Source organism: Aulonocara stuartgranti (genome assembly GCF_965226115.1).
Source record: "Aulonocara stuartgranti genome assembly, chromosome: 3".
In the NCBI taxonomy this organism is placed as follows: domain Eukaryota; kingdom Metazoa; phylum Chordata; class Actinopteri; order Cichliformes; family Cichlidae; genus Aulonocara; species Aulonocara stuartgranti.
This window is the reverse complement of record NC_138941.1, coordinates 61,666,063-61,691,255: the sequence shown is the minus strand read 5'-3', so window position 1 is coordinate 61,691,255 and position 25,193 is coordinate 61,666,063. Positions and strand designations below refer to the sequence as shown.

At 39.9% G+C, this 25,193-nt stretch overlaps 2 protein-coding genes across 2 annotated transcripts in view; one reads left to right on the top strand and one right to left on the bottom strand.

Moving 5' to 3' along the window:
• LOC309695661 (butyrophilin subfamily 2 member A2-like) overlaps positions 1 to 25,193 on the bottom strand; it is a 101,285-nt gene that overhangs the window by 50,220 nt on the left and 25,872 nt on the right. The window lies entirely within an intron of this gene.
• LOC309694975 (Fc receptor-like protein 5) overlaps positions 3,394 to 25,193 on the top strand; it is a 76,454-nt gene continuing 54,654 nt past the window's right edge. Inside the window, exons 1-4 of the mRNA XM_082515292.1 lie at positions 3,394 to 3,460; positions 3,544 to 3,579; positions 3,912 to 4,172; positions 4,252 to 4,497. Of these exons, the coding sequence (XP_082371418.1) occupies positions 3,430 to 3,460; positions 3,544 to 3,579; positions 3,912 to 4,172; positions 4,252 to 4,497 (574 nt within the window). The 5' untranslated portion in view covers positions 3,394 to 3,429. The remainder of the gene's footprint in view (positions 3,461 to 3,543; positions 3,580 to 3,911; positions 4,173 to 4,251; positions 4,498 to 25,193) is intronic.

Below are 25,193 nucleotides of genomic sequence, written 5' to 3'. Positions count from 1 at the left end.
GGACAGACTTGACTGGGAAAGGAAAAGGGAGAAAGAAACAGCGGGAAAGAGGAACTGTCATAGAAGGCAAAAAACATAAACCAAACAAACAAACAGACAAAAAATCCATCTATCAATCACCTGGATCACCTGTTGAGAAAAAAAAAGAGAAAACAAGCAAAAAAGAGAACAATATAATAAACAACATCATTGTGATGATCTATGTGAATATGACAGTAAATACAAAATATTAAACATTATTGTGCAGCACGTAAGATCAACAGAACACAGTGTGCTTTGAGGTAGGAGCCAGAAAGGGTGTAGTTTGTGGGTGTGATCACCCGTGTGTACACCTGTGAGCATGGACGCGCTTGTAATGATCTGCTAGGGAGTGTGGGGGGGCCACAGCCCCGTCCTCCAGGGCATGAAGCAGGTATGGAGGAGATCAAAACTCCAGACATCCAGAGGCCCCCAGAACACAAGAGACCAAGGAAGACCAACAGAGGGGCAGCCGCGCCACTGTCCCAGAAAGAGCTGAGGAGAGTCCCAGATGAGGGCTCACTCAGCAGCCGCGGAGCAGAAGCCAGGGGGAGTTGCAGTGACGCGCCCGTCTGGCAAAGTTGGGTTGCAGCCAGCTGTGCCAGAGTGACCGAGCCCCAGGGTGAGAGGCCGAGGGCACCCCACCCCCGAAGAGGCCCGAGCGAGCCCCAGGCTCCAGGCCTCGACAAGCAGCCACTAGGAGTGAGCCGGTGTGTACCTGGACGCCCACCCCCGGAAACAAAGAACCACCAACGCAGCGATGTCTGAGGGTGTCTGCCACTGGCAGGGGAAGATCAAATAAATTGATCCTAAGAGGCGGATTTTCATCATATACTGTGTGTCTTACTGGAGCTCTGTAACTAAGGGATTCTTCAAAGCATTCAGATTATTTCTAAAAATTCAAACCTGCAGATGCTTTCAGATCTGATGTTGGAGAAAAAACACCAAACATCTGCTATATAGATAATGTTTCCTCTGGATATTTCCTCAGTCCCTCTCCTTCCTTCTCAGGTCCATGGACTGTTCACAGGCCTGGGTCTTTGCTCCAGTACTTTTTAACTTGAAATTTAAGTCATATTTATTATTCTTGCCATATTTTGTTTTGTATTCTAGCTTAAATCTCCTGGTTTGTTTGTGTGTTTACCACTGCAGCTCTGTAACTACTGTTTTGTACAAATAATCCAACTTATTTCTAAATGAAACCTGCAGATGTTTTCAGATCAGGTGTTAAAGGAACATGTTTTGGTACATTCTGTTTTATTTTGGTATTTCCTGTTTTGTCCTCTTTTCTGATGAGCTGATTAGACTCCTGCTGTTTCCTGAAACTACCTGGACTTTGGTTTGCTGATTCTTTTTTTTATTTAACCTTTGGAGTTAGTTGGATCTTTGCAACGTAACCCTTAGTAAACATTCACTATTTGTTAATTCACTCTACCTTGGAGTCTTTATTTGAATCATAATGTACAGCACAGTGTTTTGAACAAGAAATGGACCCTGAGGACTCGTGTAGAGGATGACAGAGAGGACATGATTTACACCACTCTGGTGTTCACTAACTGCTTTCTGGCATAGCTCAGCTAATGGACTCGTTACTAAACAATCTTTATACCTTGATCCTATCTGCTCGCTCTGAGCAGGGATTGAATGATACGCATGATGATGTTGGCGTCTCACTAACTTTGTCCTCTCCATCTCTGTTGTGGAGATTATTAGAATAAATTGAGTCTGATGTTCATCTTTGGATCATTTTATCTAAATTAAAAACCAAATATTCTTTCATAGAGGAAGATTTCTATCATCATTATGTGTACGACAGCAACTCTGTTACTAATTATTGACAGTAGCATCCAGTTTATCTCTAAATGAAACCTGCAGTGATATTTGAGGAACACATAAAAGAGTTATTGATAAGGACTGTTTTATTATAGTTTTTCCTGTTTTGTGATTGAAATCAATGGACAACCTGGTTGCTCAGATGAGGATATGCATCATGCACTTTCCCTCACAGATACTGACATGTTACTTTAAATAGTGTCCAGTAGATGGTAAAAATAACATCATGTGACTGGGAGTGGATTCAGGGATCGCTTCTTATCTTCCTGACTGAGCACAAACCTCTGAGAACATTGAGGATTAAAATACAATTTTAAAAAGCTAATGTTAAAATGTAAGATTTGCTAATGCTGACATCTTACAGCTTTCTCCGTAATTCGCACATTGAACTTTCCTTACATTGTCCAACTCATGTGAAAGAGGATTCTATGTGGATATTGTTGCAGCAAATGCATGTGTGTCTGTAAATGTCATTTTGTGTGTGCACTAAAATCCATGTCTGTACTTGGATTGCTAAATGTGTAGAGGATTTCACAAACGTGTGACTCAAAGTAAGTAAATGTCCGTGTTTTTTACTGTCTCTATTTTTTGTTTTTAGGCAGAAAGTCAACAAATTACCGAGTTGTTAAAAATCTTTATTTTCAGATATAGACACTGACAGAATGCTGATGATGATCCTCTACATCTGTGCTTTACATCTGATATCTGTAGAGGAATCCACAAATGTGTAAGTTTACGTCAGGTAGTGTCCGTGTTTTCTGTTACCTCTGTGTTTTTTAGGTATTGTCCTTTGTGTGTGTGTGTGTGTGTGTATATCTACATATATATTCGTATCTGTAAATGAAAATATATGTAGTGTGTATATATTGTTTTTTGTTTTATATGTCTGAAACAAATAAAGATACAATACAATACAATGTCAACAAATCAGTGAATTTTTAGCCCTTTTCGTTCATGTCACAGCGTCTCCTATAAACATTATTGGTAGATAATGTTTGACTCTGTGTTTTCACTGTAGGTACATGAACACAACTATATGTATCCAACACATGTCTGCTTTACACCTTTCTAAATGTTAACTAGAGCATGATGTGTAGTCTGATGTTTTGCAGCCACTCAATGTGTTTACTCTTTTTGACCACAAGTCAGTGGTTGGAACAGAGAGATGCACAAAACAACTAAAGTTTGCACAGTTAACGTGCACTCAACTACAGGAAGACACATTACATTAGCATAGTCGATATATTTAAAATGTAATTGTCAAGAAAGAGCTGCGTAACTTTCCCTCCAAGGAGGTGAGATACTCAGTGAAGACCTCACACAGGTACTGATTTTGCATTCAGGGTCAAATGTCAGTCGTAGATATTGTTGCTTTTAATTCTTATTCAATATTCAGTTGAAACGTGTAAAACTTTGGTTTCAAGGAAGCAGAGAAATAAACACACAAAGCTTTTTCACACAAGGTTTTTTCTAACCACAAGTCTAAGACCCAGAGACAGAGAAAGAGGAAGAGGAGGGTTTTACTCAGTGTAACCATGAACTGATCTCAGAGCTGGTGTGATATCATTGAGCAGCAGGATGGAGGAAACGTCTCTGCTGTGTCTGCTCTGTAAGCTCACTCTGTGTTTTTCATGCCTCTGCTGTCTTGTTGAATGTGAAATTTGAACTAACCTGAGTTTAATTTCTCTTTAGTTCTGATCTCACTGCTGAGCTGCACCACAAACCAAGGTCAGTAACCTTCTTCTGTCACACTGTAAACCTGACTCACCCTCTTGGGACACATTAATTATGAACATGGTGCCAAACTTCAGTCAAATCAATGTTATCTTACTCCTGTCAGTCTACATAATTTCATGTTGAATTACAATTAAACAGATGTCTTACACTCAAATACATCTGCACCTTAACAAAGACTCTTATGTAAGAAATAATATCTGATTTATTATCATCCAGTAACAATTGATAGTGAATGAAAACAAGGAATATGGGACTAGAAGTTAAGATATGAAATGTAATATGGGCCCTGGTCTATATATCCTCTACTACTCTATTACTCACAGCTCGTCTGACTGTGAGTCCCAGCAGCTCTCAGTTCTTTGAAGGAGACTTTGTGTCTCTGAGCTGTGAGGAGGACGACAGCTCTGCTGGATGGACTCTGAGGAGAAACATAACCAAACAACAGAGGAGTCAGTGTGGAGATGGGTGGGGAGAAGCAGCTGGTTCTTCATGTAACATCGATGTTTTCCAAGTGGACAGTGGGGTTTACTGGTGTGAGTCCAGAGAGGGTCCCATCAGTAACATGGTTAACCTGACAGTCACTGGTAAGCTGAGTGTGTGGAGTTAGTGTTGATGAAGCTGTGTGTAAATGGATGAAATGCTGTAGTTTGTCTCTGTGTTGAGGTGGATCAGTGATCCTGCAGAGTCCTGTCCTCCCTGTGATGGAGGGAGATGACGTCACTCTGCTCTGTAAAACAAAGACCACTCCCTCCAACCTCCCAGCTGCTTTCTATAAAGATGGCTCCCTCATCAGGAAGCAGCCTACAGGTCACATGACCATCCAGCATGTTTCCAGGTCTGATGAAGGCCTCTACAAGTGTGACATCAGCGGTCATGGAGAGTCTCCATCCAGCTGGATCACTGTCACAGGTGAGGAGCTTCACTCTGATTTCACCTCTTATTTCATCCACACATTAACCTAAACAGGTGGGATTCTCTCTGCAGACAAACATACAACCACCGCTCCAGATCTGACCGCTGACTCCTCTCTACAGCTTGTATTCAGAATAGTCCTCCACCTGGTGGTTTTCTCTCCATATATCATCTCCACTCTCATCGTGATGTCTTTATATCAATGCAGAGCCAGAGGTAACACTGAATCATTCACTGATAAATGAATGTGCTGATGATTAAATCCTGTCTCTTCATGAATAAACAGCCGATAGATATTCTACATTTGTTTTGTTTTTTTCAGGAAATGGCATCAGTGATTCAACCAAGCCCACTCTTCCTGACCAGGGATTGGATAACGAGCATGATGATGTAATCACTGATGTCACCACAGAGTATCACTTCTGAATCAGAGCTCTGTTGTGTCTCTGTGAGTCTCACTAACTTTGTCCTCTCCATCTCTGATGTTGAGATTATTTGGATAAATGGACTCTGATGTTCATCTCTGGATATTTTTATGTAGATAAACAGTAAATATTCCTGCTCACAGGAGGAGATCATCATGTACTGTGTGTGTGCATCACTGCAGCTCTCTGTCACTGAAAGACATTTTCAGCTTATTTTTACATGAAAGACATTTTCAGGTCAAATATCAGAGAAAAAGACAAAGTCATGCTACTTCCTGTTTGATTTTGGTATTTCATGTTTCCACATCCTACCTGATCACCTCACTGGAGTAGCTGGTGTCCTGATGGTTCTGACCGGAATAAAATCTACCCGTCACACACAGATGCTGTCATAGCGTTTTGGTGCCTGACTGTAAACACATGATCACATGACTCAGACTGGACTAATGCAGTTTTTGTCTTTTCACCTCTTCCTGGATCAACACAAACTGTGAATTTTTCAGTGAGCCTTGAAATTGACTCTTTCTTGTTGGTGCTTTTTTGTTATTAAAGCCACATCCTGTGCAACATTTCAAACTGCTCCAGTTGTCCGTGTCACTCTTTAGTATCTGTACCTACAGCTCAGATGGTTTGTGCTGTGATGGCCCCCTGCCCTCTTTGTCCCAACTCTTTTTGTCATACTCTCATATGAAATGAGAGGTCCTGGGTCTGAATCCCAGGTGAGCCCGCACATTGTCACAGCCTGGCTCATAAGACCCACAGACAGTATGAAAGATCGACTGATTTTGGATCATTTAGTTTGTAGCTTCAATTATTTCACAGCAGTGTTTCTTGTTGTTGTTGTTGTTGTTGTTGTCATAAGTGACCAAATGTGTGCAACAGGGTGGAGCACGCATTAGCTGCAACATGCTACATCCATAGAAATATGAGTGAAAGTACAAATCAAATCGAAGCAGGATTGAAATCCTAATTTTTATTGTTCATGACTGTCAGACATTTCTAAGTAGGTCAGGGCCAATGTTTCAGGACCACCACATGTAAATCACATTTGATTTGATAACAAATAATTTGTTATCAAATCACTGATTAATGAACATTTTATTTCAGATATTTAGAGACCCATTTAACACTGTTTCTTTTAAACATTATGTGGAGATAAATACTGACTCTGTCTGTGTTTTCACTGCAGTTACATCAACACAGCTCAGCTTGTGTGATGTGGTTTCTGTGTAACACATTCAGTTGGATTTTAGTGAGATTAGAGTTCTGACGACATGGAGAGTAAACACAAAAACTCTGTTAGTGTGAGAGCAGAAGTGATCTGATAGCAGCTCAGCTCAGTTTCTCTGCGTCTCAGAACAGAGGACGCCATCATCTACCTGCTCAATCGTGTCTACACCCACCTGGACCAGCTGGCGAGCACTGTGAGGGTCATATTTTTTTTGACTTCCAGTGCTTTCAACACCATCAGGCCGACCCTCCTGGGTGATAAGCTAACAGCGATGCAGGTGGATGCTTCTCTGGTGTTCTGGATTGTTGATTATCTAACAGGAAGACCACAATACAAACTACACTCTTCTTATACTACCGACACTTTATTCACTTTTAGTCACTTACAGTTATTTATTCACCTTTCAGTCACTTTACTTTTAAAGCTGTGTCATTTTAAAAGTGTATATACTGTATATTCTGTGTATTTATTATTTGTCCTTCAACATTATGCTGCTCTGTTGTTTGTTAATTGCCCCTTGGGGATAAATAAAGTCTTCTGATTCTGATTCTGAATATGTGCGTCTCCCACAGTGTGTGTCTGACAAGTTAATCAGCAACACAGGAGCACCACAAAGAACTCTCCCCCTTCCTCTTCACCCTCTACACCACAGACTTCAGCCACTGCACAGAGACCTGCCATCTTCAGACGTTTTCTGATGACTCTGCGGTGGTTGGATGCATCAGCAGGGATGATGAGACAGAGTACCGGGCTGTGGTCGACTCCTTTGTCACATGGTGTGAGCAGAATCATCTGCAGCTCAACGTGGCAAAGACCAAGGAACTGATCGTGGACTTCAGGAAGACCAGGAAACACTTGACCCCTGTTTCAATCCAGGGGGTCAGTGTTGACATTGTGGAGGACTATAAATACCTTGGAGTACACATTGACAATAAACTGGACTGGGCTAAAAACACCACAGCACTTTACAGGAAGGGCCAGAGTCGTCTCTATTTTTTGAGGCGACTGAGGTCCTTCAACATATGCCAGAAAATGCTCAGGATTTTCTACGAGTCTCTTGTGGTCAGTGTGATCCTCTATGCTGTTGCAGGCTGAGAGTCGCAGATGCCAACAGACTTAATAAACTGATCCGTAAGGCCAGTAATGTTGTGGGGATGGAGCTGGACTCCCTCAAGGTGGTGTCGGAGAGGCGGATGCTGTCCAAGATAAAGACAATGTTGGATAACACCTCCCACCCACTCCATGATGTACTAACTAGTCACAGGAGCTCGTTCAGTGAGAGACTGAGATTACCGAAAAGCACCACTGAACGACACAGGAAATCATTTCTGCCTGTGGCCATCTCCCTGTACAACGCATCCATCTAACACACTGTAAACACTGCAATAGCTACACATTTTTTGCACATGCTCTTCTTTCTTATTCAGATATTTATTAGTAAGTGACTTATATGCATATATATATTATATATATTGTGCTATTTTTTACTTCTTTATTGTCTGTTTTTGTTACTGTTTGTACTGGAGCACTGTAACCTACATTTCCCCTACAAGGATCAATAAAGTACTCTGATTCACATCTTTAGTGTTTCTTTCAGTCTGATGTTGTGCAGCCAAACATTTATTTACTATCTTTCTGACCACAAGTCAGTGGTTGAAACAGAGAGAAGCTAAAGCCCACCTCCAACTCAGACCTCACAGTTGACCTACATTCAGCTACAGGAAGACACAGCTGGTTTCTAACAATCTGCAAATGTTCTGAAAAAAAATCATTGAATGTACTATCAATAATATATTAAATAGTTGAATTTTATTTTCTTTGTGTGAAAAGAGCTTCAAACACTCCTTACAGGAGGTCGGAGGGTCAATGAAAGCATCACACAGACGCTCATGTTGCCTTCAGGTCCTGATATCAGTTGTTGTTAATCGTTACTGTTTCAGTTTGAATCTTTAACACTTTATTTTTCCACTTTTTTCAGTCAATTAATGAAAGTTGCTCATAATGCTTGAGGGAGAGAAAGCCACAACACAGTCAGTCACAGGCTGGAGGAGGAAGGTTTTACTAGATGTGACTGTGAACTTATCTCAGTGTTGGTCTGATTATCAGGAAGCAGCAGGTCGGAGGAAACGTGATCTTTAGTTCTAGGAGACTGAGACACATTTATTATGGTTACAAAGCCATTTCTAATGTTTTGAGATTCAGGTGAAGGACTTCACACATTAAAGTGTTTTTTTTTTTCAGTGTTTGTGTCAGCTTTTCACCCAGTGTTTAGTTGGGTCACGTTTGTGGGTTTAACACTTGTATCCTCAGAGAAAAGCACACTGATGCTCTGACATGTAACAGTGCAGAAAGAGGAAGAAAGACTCCTATCACATATTAGTTGTCAGGGCTGCTGCTGCACTGTCAACAGTCATACCAGCAACAACCAGTAACGACTCATCACAGTCACAGGAGGCTGTGACTCTGAGAAGAAGTGGAGGAGGAGGGAAAGCAGTCACAATAAGGCTACGTCCACTCTAATCTGAATTTGTTTGAAAATGCATCTTTTTCTCTCCATTTTGGCCTTCGTCCGTCCACACTGAGACGACGTTTTTGTTCAAGGAAATGTGAGCTTTTTGAAAACGCAGATACATTTGAAAACAGCGTTTTCCCGTTGCAGTGTGGACTGGAAAAACAGAGGCTTTCGAAAATGATGACACATCTTAGTCATATGATGCAGTCATGTGACCAATTCAACTAAGATGGCGGATGGCATTGTACAGCAGTCGTTTTGTTTGCTTTCAATTTTGCCAGCCCTATTAATGAATAATATCAGTTTGTACTCCAGATAAAACTCGGTGCTTTTCCCCAACATTTTGCTGCAACGTTTCAAAGAGCCGAAAAGTAAATAAATGGCAGACGGAAATGAGGCAGGTCAACTCCTCTTACGTTTCACGCATGCGCAGTACTGGAACATAGGGTTTTAAGTGTGGATGGAAATGACTGAAAACGATAGCATCGATGCAGAGCGTTTTTAGACGAAAACGCCGTTTTCAAATTTATCTGGATTAGTGTAGCCGTAGCCTAAGAGTGTAAGGAAGTGACAAAGATGTGAAAGTAACAGTGAGATAATAGAGAGACATAACTAACCGCTCTTAATGCCAGGGCTGATTTTCTGCCCCAGTCATGTCTGTAGTTCGATTTCATTGATGTTTGTCTGTAACATGAATCTTCTTCATATCTTTGAATTCAACAATGTCCCTACTTCCTGCTCTGGCTTTGCTTCATTATTTCCTTACAATCAGCTCACGGAGATGTTCCTGGCTCTGCTCTCTGACCACTTCATTAAAAACACCACAAACTCTAAACTAACCTGAGACTCGTTTCTCTTTAGTTCTGATCTCACTGCTGAGCTGCAACACAAACCAAAGTCAGTAACGTCATCATGTGACAGTCTGAAGTCATTACTACTGCAGCCAATGAGGAAGCAGGACCAGAATGTGTTCAAATTTATTGCTCAGATACTTCATGCATCTCTAATCTGACAGTTATGAAATATCAGTATGATAAGGATCATCTTCTTTCAGTTAATTCTGCACTTATTTGTTTGTTTGTACAGCTTTAAAAGACCAACCAAAGCTTGACAGATCACTAACTTTCTGATGAACCTTCAACAAAGACTGTATGAGTAGCAGTGTTAGTATAAAGGATTACTTTACTTATTTACTGTAGAACTAATTACACACAGAGATGTGTTGTGTTGTAACTGTCATATTTTAAATAACACACTGAAAAATCCTTCATATGAACACAAACTAGAATCATAATCCTGATGCTCTGTTCTGTGATTTTGGGTTTCCTTCTAGATGAGCTGAGATCACGTGAGCGCTGCAGCAAAGCACATTTAATGTTGTCTGACCTTTGTGCTGATAACTGAAAAACTATATTGTATCCCAAGCAGTGTTGGTCAAGTTACTTGAAAAAAGTAATCAGTAACTAATTACTGATTACTCCCCCAAAAAGTAATCCCGTTACTTTACTGATTACTTATTTTCAAAAGTAATTAATTACTTAGTTACTTAGTTACTTAGTTACTTTTTAAAAACACGATTTACAACCTGAAGAGGTGATAAAGTGATAGATCTTTCAGCCCAATTCTACTTTTTCTACATAATCCATCATACAAAATGTAATCAAATGGAAAAGTCTCTTTTTTTAACTTGTTTTATCAGTTTTAATCTTTTAACTTTATGCATCAAGCAAAACATTTAATTATATGCACCATTCTCTGACTTGAAGAAATTAGTTTAACATTTAAACCTATTTTCTACACATTCCAGCACATAAAATAAAATATTTTTTGTGTTTACACTCAGTCTTTCAAACAGATGCAAGTAAAACACAGCAGAAAATAAATAAAGTCAAAGACTCAGCGGTCCTTTTGCTCTATTTTCACCTGTAAAGCAGGAGCAGGGTAGGCGGAGGGTTACCCTGGTGTAGGTGTGCTGCGGTCAGTTGAAGAATCCGCGCGAGTGTCTCTGTGAGTTTCCCATTACGTCGTAGCTACTCGGTGCTTGCTCGGAAGTTTAGGGGTTTTTTTCGCTGTAAAAAGAAGTTTTCTTCCCACGCACGATGGACGCTAATGTTTTTGTCACTTTTTATGGAATCAAACTCAAAGTAAGGTCAGTACTTCCACACTTTAAACGCTGCACGCTCATACTCTCTCCCGCACTCGATATATTATCCATTGTTGATCTGCACACAGCTGCTGTCACCAACGTCGCACTTGCTTACGTCACTGTCATGACACATTCTCGCAAAAAAAATCACGGTTTTAGTAACGCAGTAACGCAGCGTTCCTACGGGAAAGTAACGGTAATCTAATTACCGATTTTGCAATAGTAATCCCTTACTTTACTCGTTACTTGAAAAAAGTAATCAGATTACAGTAACGCGTTACTGCCCATCTCTGATCCCAAGTAACATAAATGTTTTGATGATTAAATATAGAGTAATGATTGAATGTAGGAATAATAATGTATTAACTTAACTGGCAGATTCTGAGGAGAAACACAAGATTTGTGATCTTGTGTTGTCACTGCAGGTACATGAACACAGCTCGCTGTATGCAGCACATGTCTCCTTCAGACCTTCACAAACATTAACCAGGGCGTGACGTGTAGTCTGATGTTGTGCAGCCATTCAAGTTATTTAGTCTTTTGGACCACAAGTCAGTGGTTGGAACAGAGAGAAGCACAAAACAACTAAAGTTTGCACAGTTAATGTGCAGTCAACTACAGGAAGTTTGTTTGGCTCAATCTGCGACATTATTAATTAAATCAATAATTACATCAATGCAGTCAATATAATTATTTCAAAGAGCTGAGAAAACATCCATTAAAAGAGGTCGGAGAGTCAGTGAAGGCATCATACAGGTACTGGTGTTGCATTCAAGGTCAACTGTCAGTCGTAGATATTGTTGCTTTTAATTCTTATTCAATATTCAGTTGAAACGTGTAAAACTTTTGTTTCAAGGAAGCAGAGAAATAAACACACAAAGCTTTTTCACACAAGGTTTTTTTCTAACCACAAGTCTAAGACCCAGAGACAGAGAAAGAGGAAGAGGAGGGTTTTACTCAGTGTAACCATGAACTGATCTCAGAGCTGGTGTGATGTCATTGAGCAGCAGGATGGAGGAAACGTCTCTGCTGTGTCTGCTCTGTAAGTTCACTCTGTGTTTTTCATGCCTCTGCTGTCTTGTTGAATGTGAAACTCTGAACTAACCTGAGTTTAATTTCTCTTTATGAATGGAAAGCATGTCTCAGCAGCAGCACTCCACTTACTCTGATTTGGAACAAAAATCATACATGATTTTTCACTTCACTGTTGGTGGGCTGGTTCAGGTCTGTGAGCCTCATATTTCACACCACTGGTTTACACTGTAATTGCAGATGTTGTTTGGGTTTTCAGCCACACATTTCTTCGCAGACATGTTCATTTTCTCAGGATAGAGCCAATCAAATGTGGGCCACTGTCAGTATGATGGAAGGTTTCTCCTACATCAAGGTCATAGTCAGAGGAGAGCCACCTAAATCTGAGCTTGACTCCTGTTTATTCTATTAAACAGCTTCTATGGTGATCTTAATGTGACTGATGGTAGATTAGTAATCAGTTTTGTTGTTGATCAGCTCTGAATCCAAACCTTTAATTCAGTGAAATGAGCCCCTTTGTGTTTATGACGTGTTATGTCCCCACCCTCAGTCTGTTTTCTTCCTCAAAAGACAAGCAGCCCTGTCACTGAACACAAACGCATCTGTTTTCACCCTAAATAACGTTCAGCTTTAATGAAAAACTCCTCTTTAAACTCGCCGTCAGGATTAAATTTGGATGTTCTGTTCTCGGTAAATCTCAGTATCCTCTGGATATATAGCAAACTTTGAAGAGTCGGATCATCAGGCGGAAATAGCTGCTGGAGCGTCTCAGCTGGACTCACCGTCTGTGTCTGCAGGTGAGTTTGAACTAACATAAGAGGTTTGTTCGTATTTGTTAGATTTGTAAACTTGTTAGATTTGTAAACTTGTTAGATTTGTAAACTTGTTAGATTTGTAAACTTGTTAGATTTGTAAACTTGCGTGTAAGTAAACCACGTGACCTGTCCGCGCTCTCTGTAGATTAACAGTTTAGGAAACCATCATTTCTGCTCAGATTCTGGAGCGCATTAACAAAACATTTTTTTATTTTTATTTGCTGGCTCCAGAAACCAAAACATTCAGTCAGAGACGGTGTGAGGAGCGGACGTTAAAAACCTTCCGCGCAGACTTTGTGGTTCTCTCTGTGCGCGCTCACATAAAAGCAGGCGTTTTGTTTTTGTGTTGTGCGCGTGAACGACCGTTTGACCGCCGCACACGTCACTGAGAGACAGGATCACAGAGAGCTACAAAGTAAAGCCTTTAAATATACGAGGAAACTGTTGCACTGGTGGTGCAAATAAGATGTGTGAGCAGTGCTGGGCATTAACGAGCAGCCTAATAAGGCTATTTATTCTAACTGCGCACACACTGGAAGCGAGAAAGCGATGTCCGTCACTTTGAACTGTAGCGTGTGAGTAAGACACGGCGCAGCAGGCTTTAAGCTGCAGAGCGATATATGACGGATTGCACTCATCGAACAGATGGAAGATCAAAAGGGCACTTATGTTCAGCTGCTGAGATGAATAAAAGTCAAGCTTTCTCAAGCTGTCAACAAGCTCCAGACTGCGCACCCGGAAGGATTCGTTATTGTGGCCCGGCGACTTCAACCAAGCAATTCTCACGACAGTCACTCCAAATTCCAAATCCGCCTGAATTAAGTTTACAGCAGCTGTACGCCTGCTAATCGGCTCATCTGATCACGCCACTGTGATGCTGCTGCCCGCGAATACATAACTGCTGAAACGCACAAGGTCTGCCAAAAAACTATCAGAGTCTGGCCGAGTGGGACTGTCTCAGCGCTTGGACAATTTTTACCTTCAAGAAATCTCATGCTTACAAGCTGCTAGACTGGTCACTTTAAACCACTCTAAACTGTAAATTGTAGTTTCTCTTGATCATTTAGACTTAAGCGTAGGGGAGACCGGGGATAGTTGTAACATTTTTGACATTTCTGTCTGTAAAGTGAAGCTCTTTTAAGGTAGTGGATTCAAAATGTAATCCAAAGTATTTACATGTCTCTGCTATTAAATAGTGCAGCTATTTTCTCTGCAGCACAATTACCCATTGCATGGTATGGCCTCAAACACGAAGAGTGAAATGTTACAATTAACCCCATAGTCTGGGTTAGTTGTAACATATCCTGGGGTGAAATGTAACACAATGAAATAAGGGTACTAACAAAACATTAACATGTAATCTTTGTTTATTCAACACATGAATGCACTTAGAGCCATTTATGTAGCTGTGTGTGTGTGTGTGTGTGTGTGTGTGTGTGTGTGTGTGTGTGTGTGTGACAGAATGCAGAAATCTAGCTTTTGAACATATTCCAACCCCCCAAAAAGAAAAATTATGGAATTTTCTGCAACTGAATATTTCATTAATTTTGGTTGGTCTTCCTTGAGTTTGGCCTCATTGGCTCAGTGGGCATTATAACCTACAACTCTTGCACCAATTTTGAACATAACAATGAAGCTGAAAAAATGTAGTTGTTCACCAGCATCACAATTCCATTACTTTTTATCATGGCTTACCTTGGTGTGGTTTGCAAAGTGCTTCAGAAAGATGAGGAAATCTGTTTCTTGCATCCATCCTGATTTATTTCCACTACCAGTACTTCCTACTGGTCCATCTCTGACACAGTGGGCTGCATAAGGTATGTGTGGGAACACAAACAGTGGAGGAATTGTGTCGTTAATGGCATTAACCGCATATACAAAAGCGACCAGTGAACCTCTCTCTGCTGATGTCGTTGCCCCAACTTGTTTAATATAAGTTAAAGTAATAGTGTGGTAAGTTGTAACATCTGCATTATTGTTACAACTAACCCAGACTGTTGCTGTTACAACTAACCCAGACTCCTATAGCCATGAACTAGCTAGCATTACAGCCAACGGCTAAAACATTAGCACTAAAGACCTACACAGAATATATCCCCATAGACATACAAATAACATAATTTAAGTTTGATGAGTTTAACTGCAAAGCAGATAATGCTATTAGAAATTGAAATAAAGTAGAAAAACTTACTTTTTGGCATACAAATTACTTTTTTTCATGTTAAATTGTCTGTGTTTGACAAAATGTGCTGATTTTTCACATGTGATAGCAGAACTGAATTGGGCATGCACAGGATGAGTCACATCATTTGAAACTTAGCCCTGATTGGAGAAATTGGAAGTGTTACAACTGACCCACGTTACAACTATCCCCGGTCTCCCTATATTTATTTTCTTACTCCTCTTATATATATTTATTTGGTTTTCTTGCACTGATGTAACCAGAGCCTTGTCGTCTTGTCTCTCTGCTGCACTGGGTATAGCAGAGATGACAATAAAGTTTATTTGACTTTGACTATAAAGTTCTATGAGTCGCCACTTCTGTGGCTTTTCTTCGCTTTCTTGATTAAATGGAGATCTAATCGAAAGAGATTGTAAGGCTTCACAATCACACCTGTGGTCATTTCTTTGAAACAAATGACTGAAACCTCTCTCCTTTCCCGTTTCACCGTTGCCCCATTGTCTCTATTCAGCTGTCATTGATGATTTCTTTAGTCATCTTCTGGTGTTTCTCTGTAATTGCTTCATCTACAGGCTAGTGAAGCTGAACCTAGTTATGTTTTAATTCCTCTAAAAATTAAAAACTAAAGTGAAATCGTGTTTAAAATTATAACATGTTCTTTCAACATATATATCCAAGCGCTGCCTTGCAGTTTTTAAGAAATAGACTCTCTTCTTCTACATTTTTTTGTGTATAAACTTCTTAAGTAAGTAATTCTATGATCCAACCAACATCCATTTACCTGTTTGATCTCAGATCTTATATTTACATTTTCATTTCTATAGATGTTCTGTTATTTATACTTTGAATAGGGACACCCTTCAGATCAGACAGGATTACTGCCTCCTCAAGGACAACAAACAGATCAATGATATCTTCTTCTTTTACCATCACAGTGCCAACTTTCATCCCCTTGATCAATGTGTCTTCACGGGATATAGATGAGTTCAAAAATAAAATGCATTTATCATCATTTAAGGTGTAAACTTTCAACAAAAAGATTTTAATTCAAAATATTCTTAGTTGTGATTTTTTTAAATGGTCTCCTGCTTTTAGTTTTAGGTTTTTACCCTCATCTAAAAAGGCTGATTGGGTATTTTTTCCACACTGTCAGGCAGATGGGGGGGGGGGGGGGGGGGGGGGGAGAAGTAGGGCTGGGTATCGTCACTGATTTCTATAATCAATTCACAGGATCCCGATTTAATTCAATCCATGATTCAATTCGATTCAATTTGAATAAAAATATTATAATTCTGATCACTTATCAGTACATATCCATATTTATATATCCATAAAAAGAAAGCTGACACTTGTGAGACTTTATCAAAGGTGTAAATATCACATCAGTTGCCTTTGTAGCAAATTAGATAAAATACAGAAAAATATGAAGGAGATTTTTCTGGCCTGGCTTTTTATAGGAGATAACCTTAAACATATTCTGCAATAGAACAAAAATGGAAGAAAACAATGAATCAACATATGAGCATTACCTGATGCTGCTGAAGTAAAGAAGAGTAATGTTACAGAGGTTTAATTAGAGACACAGCTAAGTGTTTGGTAATTCACAAAACATAATTTAAAAAGTTTTAACTTCTTCAGTATTTAACAGCAGACGTGAGAGTTTCTTTTCAGAAGCCATTTGAATACAAAAAAAAAAAAAAAACAGTGGCCGCCAGCGCTGAACACAAAGGCAGACTGGTAAACAGCGGTTAAAATATCAACACTACAGTCTAAATATCAGGAGAGAAAATCAATAAGCGTTCAGATGTGTGGCTACATGTTGGTGGCAAACAGAGATTTGAGTAGGGCTGGGACAACGCGTCGACGTAAAAAAAATCTGCGTCGATGCGTCATCACTTTCAAAAAAAAGACATGGCGGCAGCGAGTAGCGGAATCATGAGTGAGGCAGTTGCAGTGAACTTAAATCACTCCACCCGGACACGCAGTTCTACAGTATGGGGATTAGGGCTGGGTATCGTCACTGATTTCTAGAATCGATTCAATTCCGATTCACAAGGTCCCGAATCGATTCGATCCACGATTCGATTTAATTCGATTTGATTCGATTCGATTCTGGGAAATTTTGACAGTCAGAAATATTATAATTCAGATCAGTACATTTACATATTTTTGTATCTATTAAAAGGAAGCTGACACACGCAAGACTTTATCAAAGGTGTGAGCATCACAGCAGAGGCCTTTGTGTCAAAGTAGCTGAAGATAAAACACAGAAAAACATGAAGGTGATTTTCCTGTTCTGGGATTTTATAAAAATATTCTGCAGTACATCAAAAACGAAAGAAAACCATTAATCAACATATGAACATCACCTCTGAAGTTACAGCGGTTTTATTAGAGACACGGCTAAGCGTTTTGCATTTTGCTTAATTTTAAAAAGTTTAAATTTGTTCAATATTGAACGGCAGAAATTAGGTTTACTTTTCGGAAGTAAGTAAAAGAGAAAAAAAAAACGTCGGCCGACAGCGCTGTAAACAACGGTAGACTTGTGTGTAACAAGCAAGCGAATAATGCAGAAAAGAGAGAGAGAGAGAGAGAGAGAGAGAGCTGTGCATGAAGTGTGATTTTTATCCTGAAAAGTCAGCAAAAGTCAGAGGGAATTCATGACGATGTTTATGTGAAGCGTGGTTTGGATCTTCTTTTGCTGCTGGTTCGGTCAATATTGTTTGGAGAGAGATAAAACTAACAGCCATATGATCAGCGCAAAAAGGGCGTAAACACACAGCGCGGACCCGCGGATCAGAATCAGCGAGCTGTCGGCTTTCAGCCCCGACCGTCAGCTGAGAAAAGCGACATCTAACTGATCCTGATCCGTCGGCGCTGTGTGTTTACGTCTTTGTGCAGAAGCCGTGCACCTGCTCTCATTTACTGTCTTAGCTGTTTGGTGGTTGTTGAAATTTTGTGATCTTTCACCTGAGATTCTGGCATTTCGGGCAAAATAAATTTATATTAAAAAATCGATTCAGGATTTTAATGAATCGATTTTACGTTATCCAAGCTAGAATCGATTTTAATCGATAAATCGATTATAAAAAAACACCCCTAATGGGGATATTTTAACAGAAAAGGAAGTGATTCAGTCGTTTGCCGGCTTTGTGAGGTGGAAATGGCCTATCATAAAAGCACGACCTATGCACCAGCACCTCAAACGACGGCATCCAGGAGCAGCTTCTGCAAAGGACAAACCACCGTAAGTTTTCAACTTTTTTACTAACGCTAGTTTTTACCTGTTAATTCATTCAGACCCCCCCACGTAGACGTACACTCACTCATAGACACAGATAAACACTCAACCTCCGTAAATGCAAAACTCATTTAAGCTGCTTAGCAGTAACATATAGCAGCTGCTGTTTAGTTGTTATTGTTTTTTTGTTTGTGGCCCATGCTGGCAAAATGAGTCGGAATGCACGCAGGCTGATTATCAGAATCGGCGAAAGACAAAAATGTGAGACAGCGAATTGGCCGCAGGAGAAATGTTAACAAGGATAATGCACCACCTGCTAAACGTAGCTGTCGTGGACACTATTACAACATTGTTAAAGTGCTTGCAAAAGCAAAATGACAATGAACTCTTGATTTGTCAAATTTAATGTGTTTCATCCTATTTGAACGCTGTTTTTATACATAATGCTTCTCCAGCTTGATCTTATAGGTCAAAGTTATGCCATCTAATGACTAGAAAGCAGTGCACCAGTAAAAGTGCCATCAGCTATGGCTGTTTAAACGTTATCTTTTCCAGTAGGGCTGGGTATCGTCACTGATTTCTAGAATCGATTCAATTCCGATTCACAAGGTCCCGAATCGATTCGATCCACGATTCGATTTAATTCGATTCGATTCGATTTAAATCTGGGAAATTTTGACAGTCAGAGATATAATTCAGATCAGGACATTTACATATTTTTGTATCTATAAAAAGGAAGCTGACACTCTCAAGACTTTATCCAAGGTGTGAGCATCACAGCAGATGCCTTTGTGTCAAAGTAGCTGAAGATAAAACACAGAAAAACATGTAGGTGATTTTCCTGGCCTGGGATTTTATAAAAATATTCTGCAGTACATCAAAAACGAAAGAAAACCATTAATTAATCAACATTACCTCTGACGTTACAGCGGTTTTATTAGAGACATGGCTAAGCATTTTGCATTTTGAATAATTTTAAAAAGTTTCAATTTGTTCAGTATTGAACAGCAGAAATGAGGTTTTCTTTTCGGAAGAATGTAAAAGGGGAAAAAACAGCGGCCGACAGCGCTGTAAGCAACAGTAGACTTGTGTAACAAGCAAGCGAATAATGAAGAAAGCGAAACTGTTCGAGAGAGGGGGGGAGGGAGAGAGGGAGAGAGAGAGAGCTGCGCATCGCAATGGAAGCAAAACAGTAAAGGTCAGAGTGAATTCATGATGATGTTTATGTGAAGCGTTTGGATCTTCTTTTGCTGCTGGTTCGGTCAATATTGTTTGGAGAGAGATCAAACTAACAGCTTTAGAATCAGCGCATAAAGGGCGTGAACACAAAGCGCAGACCCGGATCAGCGAGCTGTCGGCTTTCAGCCCCGACTGTGAGAAAGGCGACATCTAACTGATTCTGATCCGCGGGTCGCGCTGTGTGTTTAAGTCTATGTGTAGAATCCCTGTACCTGCTCTCATTTACTGTTTGGTGGTTCTTGAAATTTTGTGAGATGTCACCAGAGATTCTGGCATTTCGGACAAAATAAATTTATATTAAAAAATCGATTCAGGATTTTAATGAATCGATTTTACGTTATCCAAGCCAGAATCGATTTTAATCGATGAATCGATTATAAAAACCCACCCCTATTTTCCAGCCATCATGATTACTGCATATCATATGTTCAACATTGGGGATTATTATTAACCTCTTACTGTTATGCTATGAAAGCACATGGCATAACAGTATGTGTGTGTCTATCTATCTATCTATCTATCTATCTATCTCAACCAGATCCTTATCAAATTATTTTGATATTATGCTTTCCATATAATTATTTTGTAATTATTCGAATTCATCTGTGTGCTGTGTGTGATTTATGATTTCAGGAATAAACAGAAAAGTCTGGAGGACTACTGTCAGAGAAGAAGTACACCATGCACCCCCCAGGAGGTGGCTGTACTTACTGAGAGCGTCTTATCTATGATTTTAAAAGACAAGAGACCACTTGCTGTGGGTGAGGGATTCAAAGAAATGCTGACCACTTTCCAACCAGGTTACACTCTGCCGTCTAAGCGTCATTTTACAAGCATGATGGAGAGAAAGTATGAAACTTCAGTGGAGAAACTAAGGAAAGAACTAAAAAAGGCCACATCCAAAATCTCCCTTACCACTGATGCTTGGACAAGTCTGGTCACAGAGTCCTACTTAGGGGTAACTTGTCATTTCATTATTTGTTCAAAGACGCCATTGCTGCTGTTTGTATATTATTAATTTTTTGCTATGATTTCCTTTGTTATATTTGTTTTGCAAAACATTTAATTTTTTGTTAAAAACAGAAGATTGTAGTACAATGTTATTGTGGATTTTGTTTTGTGAATGAAGAGCACTTTTTGGCAGAAAGCAAAGTGAATGTTACATTTTGTTTGTTTAAAGACACCATTGTTGCTATTTATTTGAAATGTTTTGTTAACTTTTCCTTAATTTTATATATGTTTGCACATTTCATTTCTTGTTAAATGCTATCTCTATTGTATTGATTGTACGACCTCTACAACTTTATTTTGCAATTTTTTTTTTATTAAAAGGTCTTCAAATGAATAAATTTGTGTTTTTCATTTATATACATGAATTAGTAAATGTGAAATTGCTATACAAGTCAAATAATGGGGAAAAAAATCGTTAATCGAATCAAATCGAAATTGAATCGGATCGAAAAATGAATCATTAGATTAATCGATGCATCGAAAAATTTATCTCTACATTCATCGATTAGGAAAATAATCGTTTTGCCCAGCCTTAGATTTGAGAAACTGTTCGTGAAGTACATACAGAGAGAGAGATGTGCATGAAGTGTTATTTTATCGTGATATCAGTGATGAGGCCAACTACTGCAGAGTCTTCAGAGAACTTATGCAAAAATACATTGTAAGCTATAAAAACTTAGTTTCTGTCTGAGTTTCTTGCTGCTGTATTATGAAGTGCTGGCTCTCCACAAGGCTGTGTACTGAGTCCCCTACTGTACACTCTGTACACACATGACTGTGTTAGTTCCCACCCAGACAACACAGTCATCAAGTTTGCAGATGATACCACCGTGGTGGGGCTCATCTCAGGGGGAGATGAGACAGTGTACAGAGCTGAAGTTCAGAGGCTGTCAGATTGGTGTGCAGATAACAACCTGGACCTCAATACCACCAAAACAAAAGAACTGGTAGTTGACTTCAGAAGGAGGAAGTCCGAGCTGCAGCCTGTCAGCATCAACGGGGAGTGCGTGGAAAGGGTCTCCAGTTTCAAGTTTCTGGGTGTGCACATAGACACAGACCTCCAATGGAGCTCTAACACCTCTGCGGTCTTAAAGAAGGCCCAACAGCGTCTCCACTTTCTGAGAATCCTCAGAAAAATGGACCTGAAGAAGGAGCTGCTGACCGTCTTCTACCGCTGCTCCATTGAAAGTGTGCTGACATATTGTGTGTGTGGTTCTCCAGCTGCACCACAGCACACAGAAAGGCACTCCAGAGGGTCATCAACATGGCCCAAAAAATCATTGGACATCCTCTTCCCTCTCTGAAGGACCTGTACAGCACTCGCTGTCTCAAGAGGGCACGCAGCATCCTACGGGACTGTACACACCCGGGTGGTTAAGCTGCTGCCGTCTGGCAGGAGGTTCAGGCTGCTGAGGTCCCGAACAAATAGACTCAAGGACAGCTTTTACAACAGGGCAACAGCCCTGATCAATGCAAACAGCTGACCTGACTGGATACCTCCCTGGACTTTTTAGGGGGGAGGTAACAATGTTTAAAACGATAACAATAATATTTATATTTATAACAAGGTGCAATAACAATTAATGTGCAATAATAACAGTGTGCAATACACATACACTTATTCTTCTTTTTTATACCAAGTTAATATACTGTGTTGTGTTGTTTGTTGCGTTGTGATGTGTCATATCGTGTCGTGTTGTGTTATATGTAGTGCCGACGTAGGACAGTTTTTCCAATTTCATTGTACTACTGTACTATGTATGACTGTGCAATAACAATAAAGAGTTATCTTATCTTATCTTATCTTTGAAGACAGCAGTTACTATTCTCTTCATTTATTCTTAAAACAGAACACGACGAGGTTGAAAGCACCTAAATGCAGCTTGCAGTTTATCTCAGTTATGTCTCGCTTTGATCAAGCAGCATGTGCTAAATCTATCAGCTGACCTATTTTCATGCAAGCTCTTGCTTAGATAAGATGCGTTGTTACCGCATCTGACATGACTGGTACTCGTTTAGTGCTATTTTTCACCATGTACGACACTCTAACAGAGATCAATAGCAGCCCGTCAGTGTCTGAAATCAACACCAGAGATACAGACTAAATGTTGCTTGTGGTAACCCAGGAGATGTCAGAAAAGATTCTACCAAATATGAGGAGTTTGCCTTTTAAAGTGTGTTTAACATGGTAAACTGTGTTTTTTAACCATAACTGTGATTTTTCAGCTGGACAAGCTAAACAGGCCTAATAAGATGGGGAGTTTTTTAGGGTTTCTGAGGAAATATCATCTGTCCTATCACTGTAATTCCCACTGGTATTGATAGATAGGGGATTTTACTACGCAACGATGAGTTGATGTGAGAGTGATTCATGATAATATGTGGGATTTTCACAGTCATGATGATCAAAATAATTAAAAAATCTTACTCTAAGATGATAAAACATGTTTTTTCTTAAATTATCATATCAACATTAGTAGTTGTGTTCATGTCTAAAATGTGATCCCTGTGTCTAAACGTGATAAGAGAATACCTAAAAATGAAAAATATCTCACAGAAGAATAAAAAGCATTTCCTCAAAGGTTTAAACGGTAAATGCTGCTGTCAGTTCAGCTCAGGATATCACTGACTGTGTGTGAAATGAAAATCATTGACATCAGTCTGACATCAGTCACTGTCTTTTGTGCAACTGTCTTTTGAACTCAGTGATCAGCTGATAAGATGCTTGAACACAGACAAAAGCTGAGGTTAAGCCTGGCAGGCAGCTAGCAGGCCCAGGATTTTCAAACTGATAGCATAGGTGCATCACCTGAAAGTCTCTTAAAAATGTCAGATAAGGTTGAATGACAGTAAGCTTGAGGTCAGAGGTCATGTTTCACGTGACATTTGCGACACTGTGGAATTGTCTATAACTATTCATCTCTTTGTTAAGACTTGGAAAGAAAAGCGTCTGGACTTCTCTAAGTTGCTTGAAGACGTTTCACCTCTCATCTGAGAAGCTTCTTCAGTTCTGGAGTCAAACAGCGGAGAGTCCCAGATTTAAACCCAGTGGGAGTTTCCCCCCAAAGAGGGACAAAAGACCCCCTGATGATCCTTGTTACGACCCCCTCTGCTAGGCGTAAGGGAAGGAGTAAGGCCTCCAAGGCCTCTGGCCGTAACAATCCTCTACCTAATCACATGAGCCAAGGTGTGAAAACAGGTGTGGGTCACAATCAGCCAGGGTTTCAGGTGAGATGAATGCAGCTCTCAAATGAGAGCTGCTCCATCCAAAGTGGGACGGATGCCATCTCTCCTAACAAGACCAGGTTTCCTCCAGAAGGTTTGCCAATTATCTATGAAGCCCACATCGTTTCTGGGACACCACTCAGACAGGGACAAAAGGACCCCCTGATGATCCTCTAATCACCTGAGCCAAGGTGTGAAATTGGGTGTGGGGCCCAATCAGCCAGAGTTTCGGGTGGGTTCATTGTGAAACCTGGCCACACCTTATCATGCAAATTCCTGAGATCAGATGGCCCAGGATGTGAGTGGGCGTTAAGGCGTCTGGGAAGGGATCTCAAAACTGGATTATAGATGGCAGAGAGTTGGTGTCGTAAACCCCCGCCTCTGTTCAAAGATGGTCGCTCACAGTGGACATAGATGGCTTCTTTCACTCCTCTTTCAAACCATCTGTCCTCTCTGTCCAAAATGTGAACATTGGCATCCTCGAAAGAGTGTCCTTTATCCTTAAGATGCACATGGACAGCTGAGTCTTGTCCTGTGGAGGTGGCTCTTCTGTGTTGTGCAATACGCTTGTGAAGTGGCTGTTTGGTCTCTCCAAAGTAGAGGTCTGGGCATTCCTCGCTGCACTGTACAGCATACACCACATTGTTAAGTCTGTGTTTTGGCGTTTTGTCTTTCGGCTGAACCAGTTTTTGTCTGAGTGTGTTGCTGGGTCTGAAATGCACCGGGATGTCATGCTTGGAGAAAACTCTCCTGAGTTTTTCTGATACACCGGCTACATAGGGGATGACAATGTTGTTGCGTCTGTCTGTCCTATCCTGGTGTCGGATCTTTTTTTCTGTGCCTTATTGCTGACTTTATAAACACCCAATTAGGATAACTTATTTGCTGTTGTCTGTCTGTCCACCTACAGGTACAAAGAAAACATATTCACTCTAAATAGGCTATTTATGCATTTAATCATTCAGTTATTCATTACCATCTTTACTTGTATGAGACAGGTGGAGTGAGACAAGATGAAAATATAAAACAAATATTTTGTGTCTCCGTCTTAGGAAGCAGCCTTACTATGATGTGGATAGCTAACAAATAGAAAGCATCTAGTTCTGCCTTTGGGCCTCATGGAAAAAATATAATTGTTACTTATATAAAAAATATGTGTTCAGATTACCCAATGCAATAGTCCTGTTGTTCTAAGACTGTTCTAATTAAAATATGAGCTCGAATTTGTTGAAGGTGATCCAGCTGAAAAACTTTTCCTGAAAACATTTAAAAGCAGGGATACAGTGGCAAGATGTATTTAAAATCTAATGAAATACAGGATTCGGTTGTTGAACACAATCTCATATATTTAATTGAAAAAAGAGACTAGTTATTGTTTTGGACTATGAAGATGAAGAATGCTTTTTTAAAATTTGCGAACTCTATTCAGAGCAGACTTGCAAACTTGCACAACACCACAGCTGTTTTACTTTGAAAGAATGTGGGAAACAACACAAACAACTGTGTTGAAACATGAAGAATATTAGTCTATAAAATTGGTTTTAGTAAATTGTGTCATTCAAGGTCCCAGTTGGTTATTTCTTTGTAATGTTTGTCAAGAAAGTCTGTAAAAAAACTGTATTTGTTTTGAATCA